This window comes from Vigna radiata, chromosome 7 (assembly GCF_000741045.1).
Source record: "Vigna radiata var. radiata cultivar VC1973A chromosome 7, Vradiata_ver6, whole genome shotgun sequence".
Taxonomy (NCBI): Eukaryota; Viridiplantae; Streptophyta; class Magnoliopsida; order Fabales; family Fabaceae; genus Vigna; species Vigna radiata.
Window position 1 is genome coordinate 41,784,447 of NC_028357.1, and position 16,028 is coordinate 41,800,474.

At 33.6% G+C, this 16,028-nt stretch overlaps 1 protein-coding gene across 1 annotated transcript; it reads left to right on the top strand.

The window, feature by feature from the left end:
- Positions 1 to 5,830: 5,830 nt before the first annotated feature.
- On the top strand, positions 5,831 to 15,680 carry LOC106765398 (SH3 domain-containing protein 3). Its single transcript, XM_014650004.2, has 10 exons — positions 5,831 to 6,062; positions 6,464 to 6,586; positions 7,166 to 7,235; positions 7,384 to 7,529; positions 8,550 to 8,651; positions 14,353 to 14,550; positions 14,648 to 14,710; positions 14,848 to 14,937; positions 15,059 to 15,133; positions 15,232 to 15,680. The coding sequence occupies exons 1-10, from the start codon at positions 6,003 to 6,005 to the stop codon at positions 15,349 to 15,351; spliced, it is 1,047 nt and encodes a 348-aa protein (XP_014505490.1). The 5' UTR covers positions 5,831 to 6,002; the 3' UTR covers positions 15,352 to 15,680.
- The last annotated feature ends 348 nt before the right edge of the window (positions 15,681 to 16,028 follow it).

The window sequence follows — 16,028 nt, forward strand, 5'->3', positions numbered from 1 at the left end:
TGCTTTTAATATGATAGAGAGATGAAAGACATAGAGAGAGATCAACTTAAATCAATAATCAAAATAAACAATTGCATTAATTCACTTAACCTCAGAATCCATAATGAAATTACAGCAGAATAGCCCTAGGAGCTTAGAAACACATAATGAAAGAAAAGTGAAAGCAATGGTGGATGAATGAATGAAGCTCCCCTCTTCGGCCTCCCTGGGTCTCTTTATATAGGTTTGATTGGGCTTGGACTTTGAATATTCAATTGATAGAATCTTTTATCTTATATCTTCCAAATAACTAAAAGATTTAGATAATTATAATATTATTTGGAAGATATTTCCTGTTGATATTCCCAGATTAAATTAATTCAACAATTGAATTTATCTTTTATCTTTTCTGACTTTCCATAATTACACAAATACCCTGATATTTCCTCTATTTGCATTTTAGCCCCTTCAGAATTCTCTAAAATTGCACCAGAACCCCTGTTTGACCAACTTTGAATAGACTTAAGCAATATTGACCAGTTTTAACTCCTATGGACGTGGCCAATGAAATGTCGCCACGTGTCTGCCCCCTTTCTACCCAGAATTAGGGTTTTGCAATTGGGGATGGAGGGATTTGACAGCTCCATTCTGCCTCTGCCTGCGATCTGGGTTTTCTGTTCTTCTCTGGTCTTTACTATGCAGGTCCGGTGATGGAGGCATGGAGGAGAAGCTCGCGACGGCGTCTTTGTGTTGGGGTTGATGCACGAAGATACGACTTGGTTCTCGCAGGATCAAACTCGAAGATGATTTGGGCGAGGAAGATGAAGACGGTTGCGCGATGGTGGTCGACCTACGCACAGCGGCGCGATTTAGGGATCTTCACGGCACTCTGGGTTTTGTTTCGCGATTGCTGGATGGCTTCTGTTGTAGTTTCTGCCTTGCGCAAATGGAAGATGGCGTTGGGTTTGCAAGTGGTGGCCGTCGTTGATGGAGGAGAAGACGAATGCAGCGGCCTGCACTCCGACGACGCGAGGAAGATGGTGGTCGAGGCGTTGTGGTTGCCGGATTCGGGTTCTGGCGAAGATGGTGGCGGCGGCCATGTGTGGCTAAGGTTTGGATTTGGGAATTAGGGTTTCTGTTGGAGATGGTGATGACGTGGCAAGAGGAGCTAGGTGGCATGTTCTGAGTGGTTCATTTGGTAAGTGCAGGGATCAGTGATGTGGCAGCAAGTCATTGGCTGAATCTGTGTGTGGTGGATTGGCGACACGTGCCAACATCTGATGGACTCTGGTTTAGGAGGGGTAAGAATAGGAAACTTAGGAGGTGTAGGAGAAAAGGGTTACTGTTGGGCTTCAGTATTGGCCTGGTTTAGAACTGAGGGGTGCATGTAGGGAAATCTGGGGGTGCAAGAGTAAAGATTTCCTATTTGACCCATCTGGACATTATTTTTCAAATAAAATTTGATTTTGGGCTTTAAATTGCAATTTGGACCAATAAAACTCTAACTTCAGCTGCACAAATAAATATTAGAACATCCAAGAATAATTTATGCCATTAAAATCACTTTTTAAGCCTCTTTAATTCCAAAACCCAATAATTCAACTTCACACAGATTCACTTTAAATCAACCATTTAAGCATAAATATCTTATCAAAAATTTGAATTTTAAAGCATAAATGTGGGCATAAATATGCACTCATCACTCTCCGTACCACGTCATCAGTAACAGACGACGTTAGTCATTAATTAACGGAGAGGACTTAATTGCTTCATTTTTACAAATTATAGGATCCAATTGAGACAAAAAAAATATGATGACCAAATTGAGATTGACAGACAAATATGAGGACCAAAAGAGGGTTTTAACCAACAAGTAATTATTAAAATAAAAAAAATGATATGGAAAAAAGTAATACTTTAAATGTGATTTGTAACATCCCCAAAAATATAGCATATCACTATATATATATCAAAGAGTTATCACATACATGATACTATAGAACACTAATAACTAGATCACAAATACTCGGAAATAACAATATAGATTTTAAAACTTTAATATACAAAAACTCTAATCCAAAACTATTCACAAGTACTATTCTAAGGAAAACTATTCTACAACGTCACACCTCCTTCAATGCTCCAAAGTCACCTTGTTTTCCTCTGCTCATACCCACAAGATGATCATGGCAAAGAGAGAAAAACAAAGAAACATACAATGCAAACAAAGATAGAAGGGTAAGCTAGATGTAAAACAATTAAAGATATATTAATTCAATTTAAACATTTGTGTAAGTTGCATACACACATATCATAACAAACTAAACTTTATATTTGACAGACCATTGACTTGACCATCCAGATTAGTATGAATATGTAGCTATGGCAGTTCATGCACTTGTTGTGGTGAATCAGCTGGCCCATCCTAAGTTACCACACAAGGTCAAGGAAAACCCCCTAGGCTAGGACCTCCTGCTATTTTCACGACATGTCTCACTCTTCTCCACTTGAGAATAGGTGACCATTAGAATGTTAGGATGAACTCCAAGACTAAGCTTCTCATATTCATACTCACAAACTTTGTCAATTACCACTGAGTAATTCCTCCTTGAATTATTTTTCACACCATTTGAAACAATAAACCTTACTTTTATACATATATAACTCAGTACACTCTCATACATAATCCAAGATAAATCACCACATCATTTAAATCAAACAAGAACACATAAGAAAAGAGTAAACTAAACCTAGACTAGTCGTTAAAATTGACAATGCTCTCGGACCTTAATAATTCGCTCAGCGCATACCATTCGCTGAGCGAAAGTCCTTAGACAGAAAACCCACCTCTACCACCACTCGTTGAGCGAATCCGCTCGTTCAACAAGTCTGCATAATTATGCAGCACCAAATCTGTAGAATTACGCAACGTACATCAAATTTATCAATTCCAACTATTTTTCCCAACTTCTAACCCTCCTAGATTGTGTTATATACTCAATTAGACTTGAACAAGTGTTTCTAAACCCCGCTACCAACATTCTAAAGTGATTATTAACTAATCCCCCCTTAAAAACACCAAATTTCTCAACCTAAGGACCTAAATCTCATTATATTACTTTCTTCACATTTTTAAGTAATTTAGTGACTCAAACAAGTCACATTTTACTTACTCAAGTTGTCCCAACAGACCAATTGAATATCTAACCTCAAATTCTCATTTTCACTACCTCACTTCCTTAAAATGACTTACTACAAAGTAAGATTATTCCAATTCAAGACTAACCAACCTCATCACAGACTTCTAACCCCTCCCTATCATCAAAACAAATCAAATCATCAATCAAAACAGTTCAGAACTTCAATTCATTAATTCACACCCAAAAACCATCACATGTCATCATACTCATACACCACAAAATCATGATTTCAGCTCATAATAATTCAAAAATCATCTTCTCTACAAACATACTCCAAAAATTACAAAAATAAAAGAACTTACTAGCTTCCCTTACCTCTATAATTTTTTTGCACAGTTCAAGAAATACCACAACCGAGACTTGCATCGCAAGGAATGTATAGAAAACCTATATTCCACCGATTGGTGAGGAGATTTCAACTTTTGAATCACCAACAAACTAAGAATTTAAGAAGAGAAACACTTGATTCATTCAAAACAAATCTGTTTTACACAATCAAAACCCTAAAGGCCAAGAAAAGGGGTTTATCACTTACTTGCCTGATTCAACTAATTGATCGGTCAGTTGGATAGCCCTCAACGTCAGGATCGCCTAGACACTTCCTGATCGCGTGACCCAAGAATAAAAAAGAGTAGATAAAAGTGAGAGAAAACAAAAAGGATGGTATTTTAGAGAGATAAAGGTGTTTTAGGTAATGAATCGAACTTTAGAAAGTTCTGTTTATATTATAAGATTATTTTAAAATAAAATACTCGGTCTCATTATTTTAATACATCTATCTACTCCAATACTCTGATTTTTAGGTTCTTATATAATTTATTCTTTTATAATTTATTAATTGACCAAATAATTATAAATTATAAAAGAATAAAATTAAGAATGAAAACACTAATATAGAGATATATTTCTACTTTTAGAGAAAAACAATTTAAAAATTAAATAAATACATAAAAGAATAAAATAATTTAAACATGTAGGATAACAAATTAAATATAAATAAAAGAATAAATTAACAATATTTAATAATTAAAAAAGTTCAATTTTGAAATACTTGTCAATAAAAATAACATGAATAGTAAAGTGATTTTTTGTTTATATTATAAAAGACTATTGCCATGTGACTTTCTATTAACATATAAAATTAACATTCTTGATTTCATAACTTTGGGATATTCATAATCAAGACAATCTAATAAGGAGTAGGGGAAGAATAAATGTGTATGTTTCAACATATAATTATTGAATTAATTACTATACTAAATTATTTCATTAATGAAAATCCGGTTACGATTTTAAACTCTGTATGTTTTTATTCTTTTATCTAAGAAATGCACAACTCAATATAATGAAGGCTCACTTGGTGGTTAAGTTGCAGCTAAAGTGAAAATGCTTTAAATATAATAATTTATTTTAACTTCATTTCTACCAATTCTTTTTTGTTTTAATATAATTTCATAAATTTGAATTTTTTTCATTTTAAATAATATTTCACATTTTATGTTAACATGATTTTCATTAATTATATTTTATTTAAAATTATTTTTATGATTAACAATAAAATAATAATATTCTAAATTTATCAATTAAAATATATTTTTAATTTATCAAACATCTTTACTATCAAATTCACTTAAATATATTCTTTTAAATATTTATTTAAAAACAAACACAATCTTATAAGAAAAAAAGTTAGAGTTGGAATAAAATTTTGTATATTAATGTGTCCACAAAACCTTATGTATTAATATTAATAAATATAAATATATTAAAATAAAACATTGTTTGTCAGAAAAAGTTAAACCCAAAAAATACAAATTGATTAAAGTTTTTTAAATGATTAATAAAAGAATATGAATGCTAAAAGAATCAAGGATTAAATATGTTTTAACTTTTAATTTTTAGTGAAAATTAAAATTAGTTCTTCTAATTTAGTCTCATAACTTTATAAATGCATGAGTTTAATTATTTTAACCAAATTTTGTTAACTTTATTTAATTGAAAAATGTGTTTGAAACATCAAACAAATCTAACAAAATTTAATTAAAAATTATAAATTCATATATTTTTAAAGTTGAAAGACTAAATTACATCAAAATTTTGAAAAGGAAAATTCTAATTTTTACTCAATGTTAAGTAACCAAAACATATTTAATCCAATAATTAATTTTGAAAATCACACATGCAAAAGTAAATGTTTAATGTATATTATAGTAGTATAATATAATAACCCATACAATGCGCCGGGAACTTGCATACATTTGGTTTTATGTCAAACTAAATTAGATATCTATTGTTGTCACATTAAGTTAAAAATATCTTCAATAATTCTTTGTTTCACTTTTTAAACACGTATTACAGTTTTATGTTATAATTCTAATTCTTTTATTTCAAAATGATATATTAAAAAACTTTTAACCAAATATTTGTCTCTTGTAATATTATGTTTGTAATTTTCTTTACTTTATTTTGACTTAAAAAGTATGCATTATTAAAACTGAAATCAAATATTTTTAAAATGTACTACAGATAATTTTGTCAAAATCTAAAAGTTTTCATAGAAAATTTCACCACTTAGAATAATTTCCGGAAGTTAAAAACATGGAAATGGAAGTTTCAAAATGTAAGGGACTAAATGGGATATTAGTAAAAAGTGAAGAGAGAAAAAAATATTTTAGAAATAGAGAGAGGGACATAATTGTAGTTGATTGACTGGGCTGAGCTGGGGTTCTCAGAAAACATTTGATTTGGATCTGATTTGGTACTTTGATTGTTCCCTTTGATTTTCAGAAGTAAGATTAGAGAGCATAGCATAAAGTAACCGCCATGGACGCTTTGAGGAAACAAGCCACCAAGTTCAGAGAGCAAGTTGCCAAACAGCAACAGGTTTCCTTTCCCTTCCGTTCAAGTTTGTCTTTTTCTGTGTTGTCACCTCAATTTCGGTGATTTCTTCTCAAATTAGCATGTGGGTACCCCAAATTTGTGGAATTTGGTCATCAGTTTTGACGTTTTAATTATTCCTTAGTTGTTCTGAGTTGCAAGTGAAAATGTGGTTGTTGACTAACGGCTTTCTGAGTGAAGTTTAGGTTCAGATAGATACTCGTTTGCTTAAATAAGGTGTTGGATTATTATTTTTCTGGTTTTGTTTGGCACATTCCCGTGGATCAACGACACTGTTTTTGTAGTTTAGATTCACACTTTCAGAGTTATTGGGTAATGGTACTTCTGTTTTGTTTGTTTTTTCGAGTTTCCAGTTTGTCATCTTTCTCAATGTACTTGTTATTCAGGCTGTAATAAAGCAGTTCAGCAGTAGTGGTTATGAGAGCTCAGATGTTGTGGTCATTGATGAGGTCGAAATGCAGAGACATCAACAGCTGGAAAAGCTGTATAGGGCCACACGTTCAGGGAAGGTATGCATTTTCTCTTCATGTTTAGGTTAACTCTTAATGTTTGAACAGCAATGAATTTCCTCCTTCATAAACTCAATATAGTATGTTATATGTATATCGAGGAAGTTTATTCAGTGTCCATGGACCATGCATGCATAGAATGAAGTCATTGTGGTTATCAGATTTATGAACTCACGATTTTTTTTATTGCATTTTTTGTAACTTCTAATTCCATTTCTTATCAAGCTTGGATCTGCAGTCTGTGAAAGCGTTTCAAAAAAGATAGGTTTGGGTACCTATCCTGAATGGTTTTCTTGTTGCTGCTGTCATTACCCCAAAACATTGTTATCCTACATTTGACCTAATATCTCTTGTAATACATTTTAGTTATTGGAGCTGATTCTATCATATTTACTTTGAGTGAGGCAGTGAGAAGGGGAACATGTTAATTAACTTGGGGTGGGGGTAAGCATGACTGCACGCCTTTGAACTGCAGAAATTGTCATTTATCATTTTGGGTAAAATAAATTTATCTTCAAAGATTTGTATTTTCATGTTGGTTCTGTTTAATGATATGCTCAAAGCTAACTTTTGTTCCAGGACTTCCAGAAAGAAATTGTTAAAGCAGCCGAAACTTTTACAGCTATAGGTTACAAGCATATTGAGACAGGTGGAAATTGATTTTTGCTTCTTTTTTTCTGCAAATTCAGTGTACTTTGAGGAGTGATACGTTCAGGAATTAGAAGCACCTAGAAATTTTGTTTATGGACTTATTATGATTTGATTAAATCCTCATAAACAATACCCATGGTAGACAGGAACAAAACTTTCTGAGGATTGCTGTAAATATGGAGCAGAGAACAACAGTGAGAATATATTAGCTAAGGCTGCATCTGTATATGGTGATGCCCGTAAGCATGTAGAAAAGGAGCATGAAGAGTTAAATCGGCTTCTATCTACTCAGGTGGACTTTTCTTTTGTTGATCACATGTATAAGTTTTAATGCAAATTCAGAACGAGAGAATCTATTAAATTATTAGTTTTATCGTTTAGCCACATTTGAATTTACGAGTATTCAAAAAGCTGTGTACAAGTGTTACATATCCTCTCTCTGTTCCTTTTCTCCATTAAATAATTTTTTTGCTCAGTTTTGAAAAGTAAAATGGTAAAAAATAATGTGTCTTTAAATCTTGGACATTTTTCATTAGTGCTCACTGCCATGCTGTTTTTTTATCGTACAATAATCATATTGAAGTGTCTACTGGAACATAAAACAAGATGAAGTCCCAAAATGACCAAATTTTGTTTACCAGTTGTCAAGTGAATATTTGTTGAATAAGTAGTTGGTTAAAAAGATGATAGACGAGGAGTTGATGCTTAAAATATGAATCACTGAAAGAATTTTGTCAAGAAGATACAAAGGAGTGTATAATTTCCCTTTGCTATTTTAACTATCATTTTCAGTGTATATTGTTTCCTGACCTTATGATGTGGCTGCATTTTGCTACTCTAAGTCCTCAATACCCATGTTCTGCTGTTCTTTGTGTATGATATATGGGGCTCGTTGTTACTTTGTATTACCCACTAAGGTTTAAAATACTCTGATCTGGATCTCTAGATTATCTGAGTATCAATTTGGTCATGCTACCGCAGCTAGTTTGGAACATAGAACCGTCAATTTGCTTAGTGAAAAATATATTTTGGTAGAGTAAATGATATTGATATCCCTTAAGTTCATAAAATATTGCATTGACTCTCAAAACATAGTAGTCCCATAGTTTATTTGTTTTCAAACATGTACCATTCATGACACCCTTCAGAACAGCTGAAAATTAAATCTAAGGAACATGTGTATGTTCTGATACTACATAGGAGGTCTAGGTGACATTTGGAATCCTTGAGGAAGGTCAATTTAATTTATTATTCACATTATCTTTAAATATTATAAGGTGAGAAGCATGAATGCAATGGTTTCAATTCCCAGGTGTTAGATCCTTTGAGGCAAATGATCAATGGTGCACCTTTGGAGGATGCGCGCCATCTTGCTCAACGGTATAGTCGAATGAGACAAGAAGCAGAGGCACTGGTAAGTCAAAGTTTACAATGAATTAGCAATGTCTTCTCTTGGATCAACCAATAACTTAATTATGATTTGAATTCTGAATCTCATTTATGAAATGGAATGAAAGGTGAAGTTTTGAACTTGTGTCATGTTTGATGCAATATAAACCAGGAAGGCAAAAACAATGTATCTTGAAATTATGTATAATGGAAGATTCTCGAAGTTGTAATGTCTCAAATTTAGAAAGAATAATCTATTTCTTCTATATTTCAGTAATGAGGCCATTGGTCCTATAAGTAGATGAACCTGTTGTTTATTTTAGGAAATGTAGAGAGCTAATTCTAAGGAAATAAATCCCTGTAATTATGGGATTGTTTTTAAATACATAGTCCTAGTTTTAATAGCAAGATACACCTGTAATGAAGAATAAAATTATAGAAAGGATAAAATAAAAAACTTCCTAAAATACATAATAAGCAGCACGGTTTTGACATTATGTCATAAAGATGTGATATAGTTTGAGAAGGTGAGCCCAAAGAGGTCATGAGCCAGGTGTTGGATCATTTCAGCCATGGACCAAATAATGGAAAGTTTATTCTAGAAGGAAAGAGAGGACATATAAGAATCAAATATGAAAGGTAATTGTTATGCTGAGTGGAGGGTAGTGGTGTAAAAATGGCTTTTGTGAAGAGGGGGACTTTGCATTTTGGGAATCTTTTTAGCCAATGCCTTGGGCTCACAGCTCTGGGGGCTGGGAGATATTTAACTTTACCTTTTCCATTTTCATTTGGTGTTCTTAATGCCACATATTGTCATTCTTCTGCCATTTTATCTGATTATGTGAACACTACCATTTTCATATTGCTAAATATGTATTTCTATAGTTACTTTCTGTTACTTAGTCGCATAAGATATTTTGATGTGTGATTACAAAAGGGAAACACGATACTCCTATATATATTGATTTTCTAGGCCAAGTACAAGGGTCGTATTACTAGAGCAAACTTGACTCAGTGGTATTCCTAAGATTCAAGTCTCTTAAAACATAAAAATCCTCGCAACAACTTTCTATAAATGCGCTCCTAACTAAGGCGGATAAAAGATCCTTAAACAATTAAACCACATGATATGAAAAGCTTCTTAAATAGTTAAATCCACGGAAAGGGGGAACGAGGACTGGCTCAAGCAATGCAATTGGTAGATATATTAGATTATTAGATATTTTATCTTTAGTTACTTGTTATTAATTTTTATTTGTATTTTGGGCTTAGCCTATATTTCCTTTATTATAATACAATACTCTATGTGTATTTTCTACACAAGGAAGATTAATCACATACATAGTTTTTTTCACTATATTCAATATGGTATCTAAAGCTTAAGGTTCTTTTGAAAAAATTTCATCGCCCCTGTCCATTACAGTCGCCGCCGCCGTTAGAGACGCCACCATCGTCACCGTCGTCGGAGGTTTAGTTTCAACCGATAACCACACGGTTCTGCTCGTCTCGGCCTGGCAACCCCAACGTTGTCAAGATCGCCAACATCAGAATCCAGACATGCTCCCACATGTTGGCCGAAATTCACAAATGCCATCTTTTCTAGCCGTGTGTGACGGCATGTGCACTGTTTTTTGCGGCTACGGTCACCTTTGCTAGACATGCCCCGACCTCCTTTATGTGGATTTGGCCTTATTGCCTTGATTGGAGAAACTTGGATTTTAAGGTTTCTCTCACTCTCCTGTTCATTTATGGCTTCTTTTGCTGCTGTCTCTTCTGATATCTCTATTGCCACCAGTGCGTCTGGCATGTCTATGTATACTAACTATGTGAGTGTGCACCTTGTCTATTGATAAGTTAGATGACACTAATTATGTGACTTGGACACCAGACATTACACTTTGGCTAAAGTGTTAGGGGTATGTTGATCATATTACTCAAAAAGTGACTGGTATTGCTTCTGTTGAGGGTCTTGTTGGATGAAAATTGTTGCTTATTTATGCATCGTTCTCAAAGGTACCCTTCACTCTCTTTTGTAAAACAAATTTTTCATTCATACGACACATGTTCTGGAAACAAGCCAAATTATTATACACCAATAATACTCAACATCTTTATGGTGTTTGTCATAATCTTTTCAATGTTGTTTTTCCTTTATATCAAAACTCTATGGCTGATTATATAGGTAAGACTCATGGTCTTTATCATCTCCGCGCTCCTACACATGTTGGTGTAGTTATAGAGTCTTCATCTCTTCTTCATGCTCAATTAGGTCATTCCAGTCCTTTCAAATTGCAACAGCTTGTTCATCCAAGTTATCAAGTTTGGCATGTGAGTCATGTAAATTAGGCAAGCATAGTCGTAGTTCCTTTCCTCGTTGTGTCTACCAACATGTTTCATCCCCTCTTGCCCTAGTTCACTTTGACATTTGGGAACCTAGTTATGTTAAATCTAATTTAGGTTGTCAATTGTTTGTTACTTTTTTTATGATTATTCCAGATGGACTTGTTATTTTTAATGAAAAATCATTCTGAATATTCCAATCTTTTTTTAATGAATTTAAAACTCAGTTTGGTTTTTCTATTTGAACTTTGCAAATTGATAATGACAGCAAATATCATTCTCATTCTTTTAAACAATTTATGGTTCCTCATGGCATTCATCATCAAACTTCATGTGCTTATACACCTCAACAAAATGGGATGGTTGAGTGCAAAAATAAACATTTTATTGAAACAAAACGCACTCATTTAATTCATAGTGAGGTTCCTCAATTTTTTTTGTTGATGCTATTTTTACTACATGTTATCTCATTAATCAAATGTCCTCTTCAGTTTTAAATAATAAAATATCTCATTCTATTTTATTTTCTCATGAACCTCTTCATCCCTTATCTATAAATGTTTGAGTCTACATGTTTTAATCATAATTTTAGTTCTGGTCTTAATAAGTTTTCTCCTCAATCACACAAATGTGGTTTTTTTAGTATTTACTAGATCACACAAAGGATACAAGTGTTTTTCTTTTTCTCTTAACCGCTATTTTGTTTATGTAGATGTCACCACCTTCAATGAGCCTTTTTATTTTTTACTTTAAAGGCCATTCTTCTTCTGATATATCTTCATCTAATAAAGTCAATATTCCTAGTTTAGTCAATATTCCTTTTATTTGTCGTCCTCCAGTTGTGCCTTGTCTACCACCACAACCACCACCATCAAATTCTTCTCCATCACCACATTAGGTTTATAGTTGCAGACATCATTCTCAACAACTACTTAGTGACTCATTTCAAGTGCCAACTACTTTGTCTCCTTTGACACTGTCAACCGAGTTTAATCTTCCAATTCACCTTTTTATACTTGCCTTTTGTCTATGACCATTTCAAAATTTGTTGGTGATGCCTTAGCCCATTTTGGTTGGTGTTAGGCCATGCTAGATGAATTAAGTGCTCTTTAGAATAGTTTAACTTGGGAACTTGTCCTATTACCGTCTAGGAAATCTGTTGTTGGTTGCAAGTGGATTTTTGCTATCAAAGTTGGTCCTGATGGTACTATTGATTGCCTCAAAGCTCGTCGTGTGGTCAAAGGTTACACAAATTTTTGGATTGAATGATAGCGATACCTTTTCCCTAGTGTCAAAGATGGATTTTGTTCGTTTATTTATAGCCATGACTATTATTCATCAATGACCTCTTTATCAACTAGATGTCAAAAATACGTTCCTCAATGGAGATTTGCAAGAAGAGATTTATATGGAGCAACCTTTAGGATTTGTTGTTCAGGAGGAGTCTTATGGGTTGGTATGTCGTCTTTGCAAATCCTTATATGGCCTAAAACAGTCTCCTAGGGCCTGGTTCGAAAAATTTAGCAACGTTTTTCAACAAGTTGGTATGACTCGGTGTGAGGCAGATCATCCAGTCTTTTATCGTCACTCGAGTGTTGGATGTGTCTACTTGATAGTATATGTTGATGACATTGTTCTTATAGGAAGTGATAACCATGGCATCTCCCATATGAAACAACATCTTTGTCACCATTTTCAGACCAAAGATCCTCAGATATTTCTTAGGTATTAAGGTGACATAGTATTGTTATATCTCAAAGGAAGTATGCATTGGATATTTTGGAGGAAATTGGGTTAATGAATCCAAAATCTGTTAACACACCCATGGATCCTTATACAATTGCTTAGAGAGCTACAATTTGGAGATGTCACTGAAACGACACTTGTATGTGACAATCAGACTACTCTTCATATTAGTTTTAATCCTGTCTTTTGTGTGAGGATCAAACACATTACAATCGATTGTCATTTCATTTGAGAGAAGATTGTATATGGAGACATCAAGACTAATTTCGTTAACTTAAGTAATCAGTAGATATTTTTACTATGTTTTTACGCGAATCGAGAATTGATTATATTTGTAACAAGTTTGGTACATACGATTTGTATGTCCCAACTTGAGGGAAGTGTTAAATATATTAGATTATTAAATATCTTAGATAAATATCTCTATCTTCTATCTTTAGTTACTTTGTTATTTTTTATTTGTATTTTGGGCTTAATCCATATTTGTTTTATTATAAATGCAATACTCACAAGGGAGATTAATCCTCATACATTGTTTTTCACTGTATTCAATAGCAACAATTGGAATTTGCTGGATCTCCTACATGGGCTTCAGTAATGTCTTGAAAGCTTACTTGTGGGACCTACACAGCTGGAAAAAATTTGGAATATTAGATTTAGGTGGCTGTAGTCAGAAGACAGCCACTGGGGAAGAAAAATGTCAGTACAGAGATACTCTAGGGAGGACTCTGAATAACTATGAGGTGGTTTCAGAGGATATCATTTAAAATGAAAGCATTAATCTATTATTCCTATTTATACTAATATTTTTGGTGAAGTACAGCTGTAATACAACCAAGAATGGGCTAATTGGTTAAGAGTTTATTTGGACAAACTTTTACACGAGCACTTTTAGGAGAAGACAATAAGAAGAAAAGAATAAAATAAGTTTCTTCATAAATTAAAATTAGTTTATGCATAAGTTAAAAATCAATTTTTGAAGAAGTTAATATTAAAATGTTTCTATAGGTCAGCTTATAGAAAACCTCAAAGAAATTCTAAACAGGCCCAAAGTAATGGTGGATGGGTTTGCCCTAAAATTCAAAATGGAATAAGGGAGACTCTGAATATTGTAGTGTGATGTGAGCAATGATAATTTGAAATAGGAAACGTTGATCTCTCACCCCAGGTTTGGCTATTATCGTAGGCTTTGCATAATACAACTAGTATAATGTCAATGATACTCCTAACCTCATAAGACTCCAAAAAAGTAACAATCTTGGAAGTCTGTTTGCTACTGTGCACAAATTAGGGAAAATTTGGAATAAAAGGCGGGATTTTATATCCTTGATCGGTGGTGAATCTAGTTTAGAAAAAGAAAGAATAACTGCCAGTGTTCAAGCCAGGATTTTGAGAGCCTCAAATCTCCCGCCAGGATCTATCTCACTGAAATTCAGTGAATCTAGTCTCTTCCAAGTTCTGTCACCAACTCTTAACTCCCTTAACTGACAGAACAGGAACCATCCTAGTGGGCTTACCTGATATATTCTAATGAACTGATATTTAGATCATGATTCTTATCTTTAGCATGCACTTCAGAGTGGTGGTAGTTACTTTTTTTTTTAATCTTATAACTCAAATTGGTTTTGAAATTCAATCAGAGGGAAGAGATTGCTAGAAGAAAAATACGGGTTCGGGAATCTCAAACTGCTGAACACGTAGCCAAACTGCATGCTGCGGAAGCAAAGATGCAGGAGCTGAAAGCAAACATGGCAGTTCTAGGTAAAGAAGCTTCAGCTGCATTGGCTGCCGTTGAAGCACAGCAGCAGAGACTTACTTTTCAAAGGCTTGTTGCCATGGTATGATAACAGTGATTGCTAGCTATTATATAAATGTATGCCTAACTTGTGATGGTTTTAGAATTTTATTTTAAAGATTGTGCTTGTAATTATTTAGGTTGAAGGAGAAAAGACTTTCCATTTAAGAGTTGCAGCTATTCTTGGTGAAATTGAAGCTGAGGTGAGAACCAAATTTCTTGAACTTTTAAGAGTATAATAATAATAATTATTTATTTGTATTCTAGTGTGTTATTGTTCGTATCAGTTGTTTTCATTTTCTTAATATTAATTACGTTTCATCTTATTGGAACTTCTCAGATGGTCTCAGACAGACAGAAGAAAGAATCTGCTCCTCCAGTGACTATTTCTGAGAATGGCTCCGAGAAAACTATGTACTTCTTGGCTGAAGTATGCTACATATTCCTAAAGCTAATCTTTCCTTTGATTATTATCGTGATGATTATCAATTTCATTACTATTATGATTATTATTATTTTTCATCAACTATTCTTTGGTGCATCGCTTGCAGGCAACGCATCCCTTCAGTGCTGAATCAGAGAAGGAACTGAGTTTTTCAAAGGGCGATTTTGTGGTTGTGCGAAAGGTTTATGCAAAACATTTTTCATCGTAATATTTGCTTGATTAATCAAATTCTCAATGTTTGAGCGTCCATGTTTACCAAATTTCTAAATGCTTGCCTAGGTGAACCCTTCAGGGTGGTCAGAAGGAGAATGCAATGGTAGAGCAGGATGGTTTCCTTCTGCATATGTGGAGAAAAGACAAAGAATCCCCTCTAGCAATTCAGCCAGTGAAGTTTTCTAGATTCTACTCATCTTTTTGCTATTCATTCTTTATTTCCCATATTGGTTTTTGCACTATTGTTCAAATTTGGATAAGCAAAAGGGGTAGGAGAAGGATAGTGAAATTGATGGTAGTGTTACCCCAGAATGAATAGAAAGAAAAAAGGGTGTTAAGCTGTGGGGTAAGATACATGTGGTCTGTCCTTCCTCAAGGCTGATACTTGACACTAGCTTTGCAGACAGTTTTTCCATATATATGTATATTTTTTACTTTTCGGCTGCAGACACAGATTTCCTTTTGTTCTGTATTCAAATTGATTGATTGAAAAACATGTGTCTTTGTTGATATCATTTCATTTTTGTGGTAGTACTTATTGGAAGAATGAAGATAAGATTTGAATTTTGTACAATCCCAAGGTATCCCCTATTGGTAGTTCACTGGAAAAAGAAGTTTTGTTTTATAGTAACTGAGGATCGTGATTCACAAGACAGGAATAATAAGGACTGGGCCAAGTATTACCCTAAAGCATGATCATCTTCTTTTGGGGACGGTTTGATTAAGTTTTATACTTTACTTTTCAAAGGAGCTTTCTTTTTGTCTTTTGTCAAGGGTTGTGTTGTGATTCATTAACACTTTGCTTTATAATGGAATCTTGCTAAACCTTTTTTTTCCCTCTTTAAAATATTAAGTTGGCGATT

Coding starts and splice junctions, on each gene's coding strand:
- LOC106765398 (XM_014650004.2), top strand. CDS start 6,003: ATGGACGCTTTGAGGAAACAAGCCACCAAGTTCAGAGAGCAAGTTGCC. Junction 6,063..6,463: donor AAGTTGCCAAACAGCAACAG/GTTTCCTTTCCC, acceptor CTTGTTATTCAG/GCTGTAATAAAGCAGTTCAG. Junction 15,134..15,231: donor ATTTTGTGGTTGTGCGAAAG/GTTTATGCAAAA, acceptor ATGCTTGCCTAG/GTGAACCCTTCAGGGTGGTC.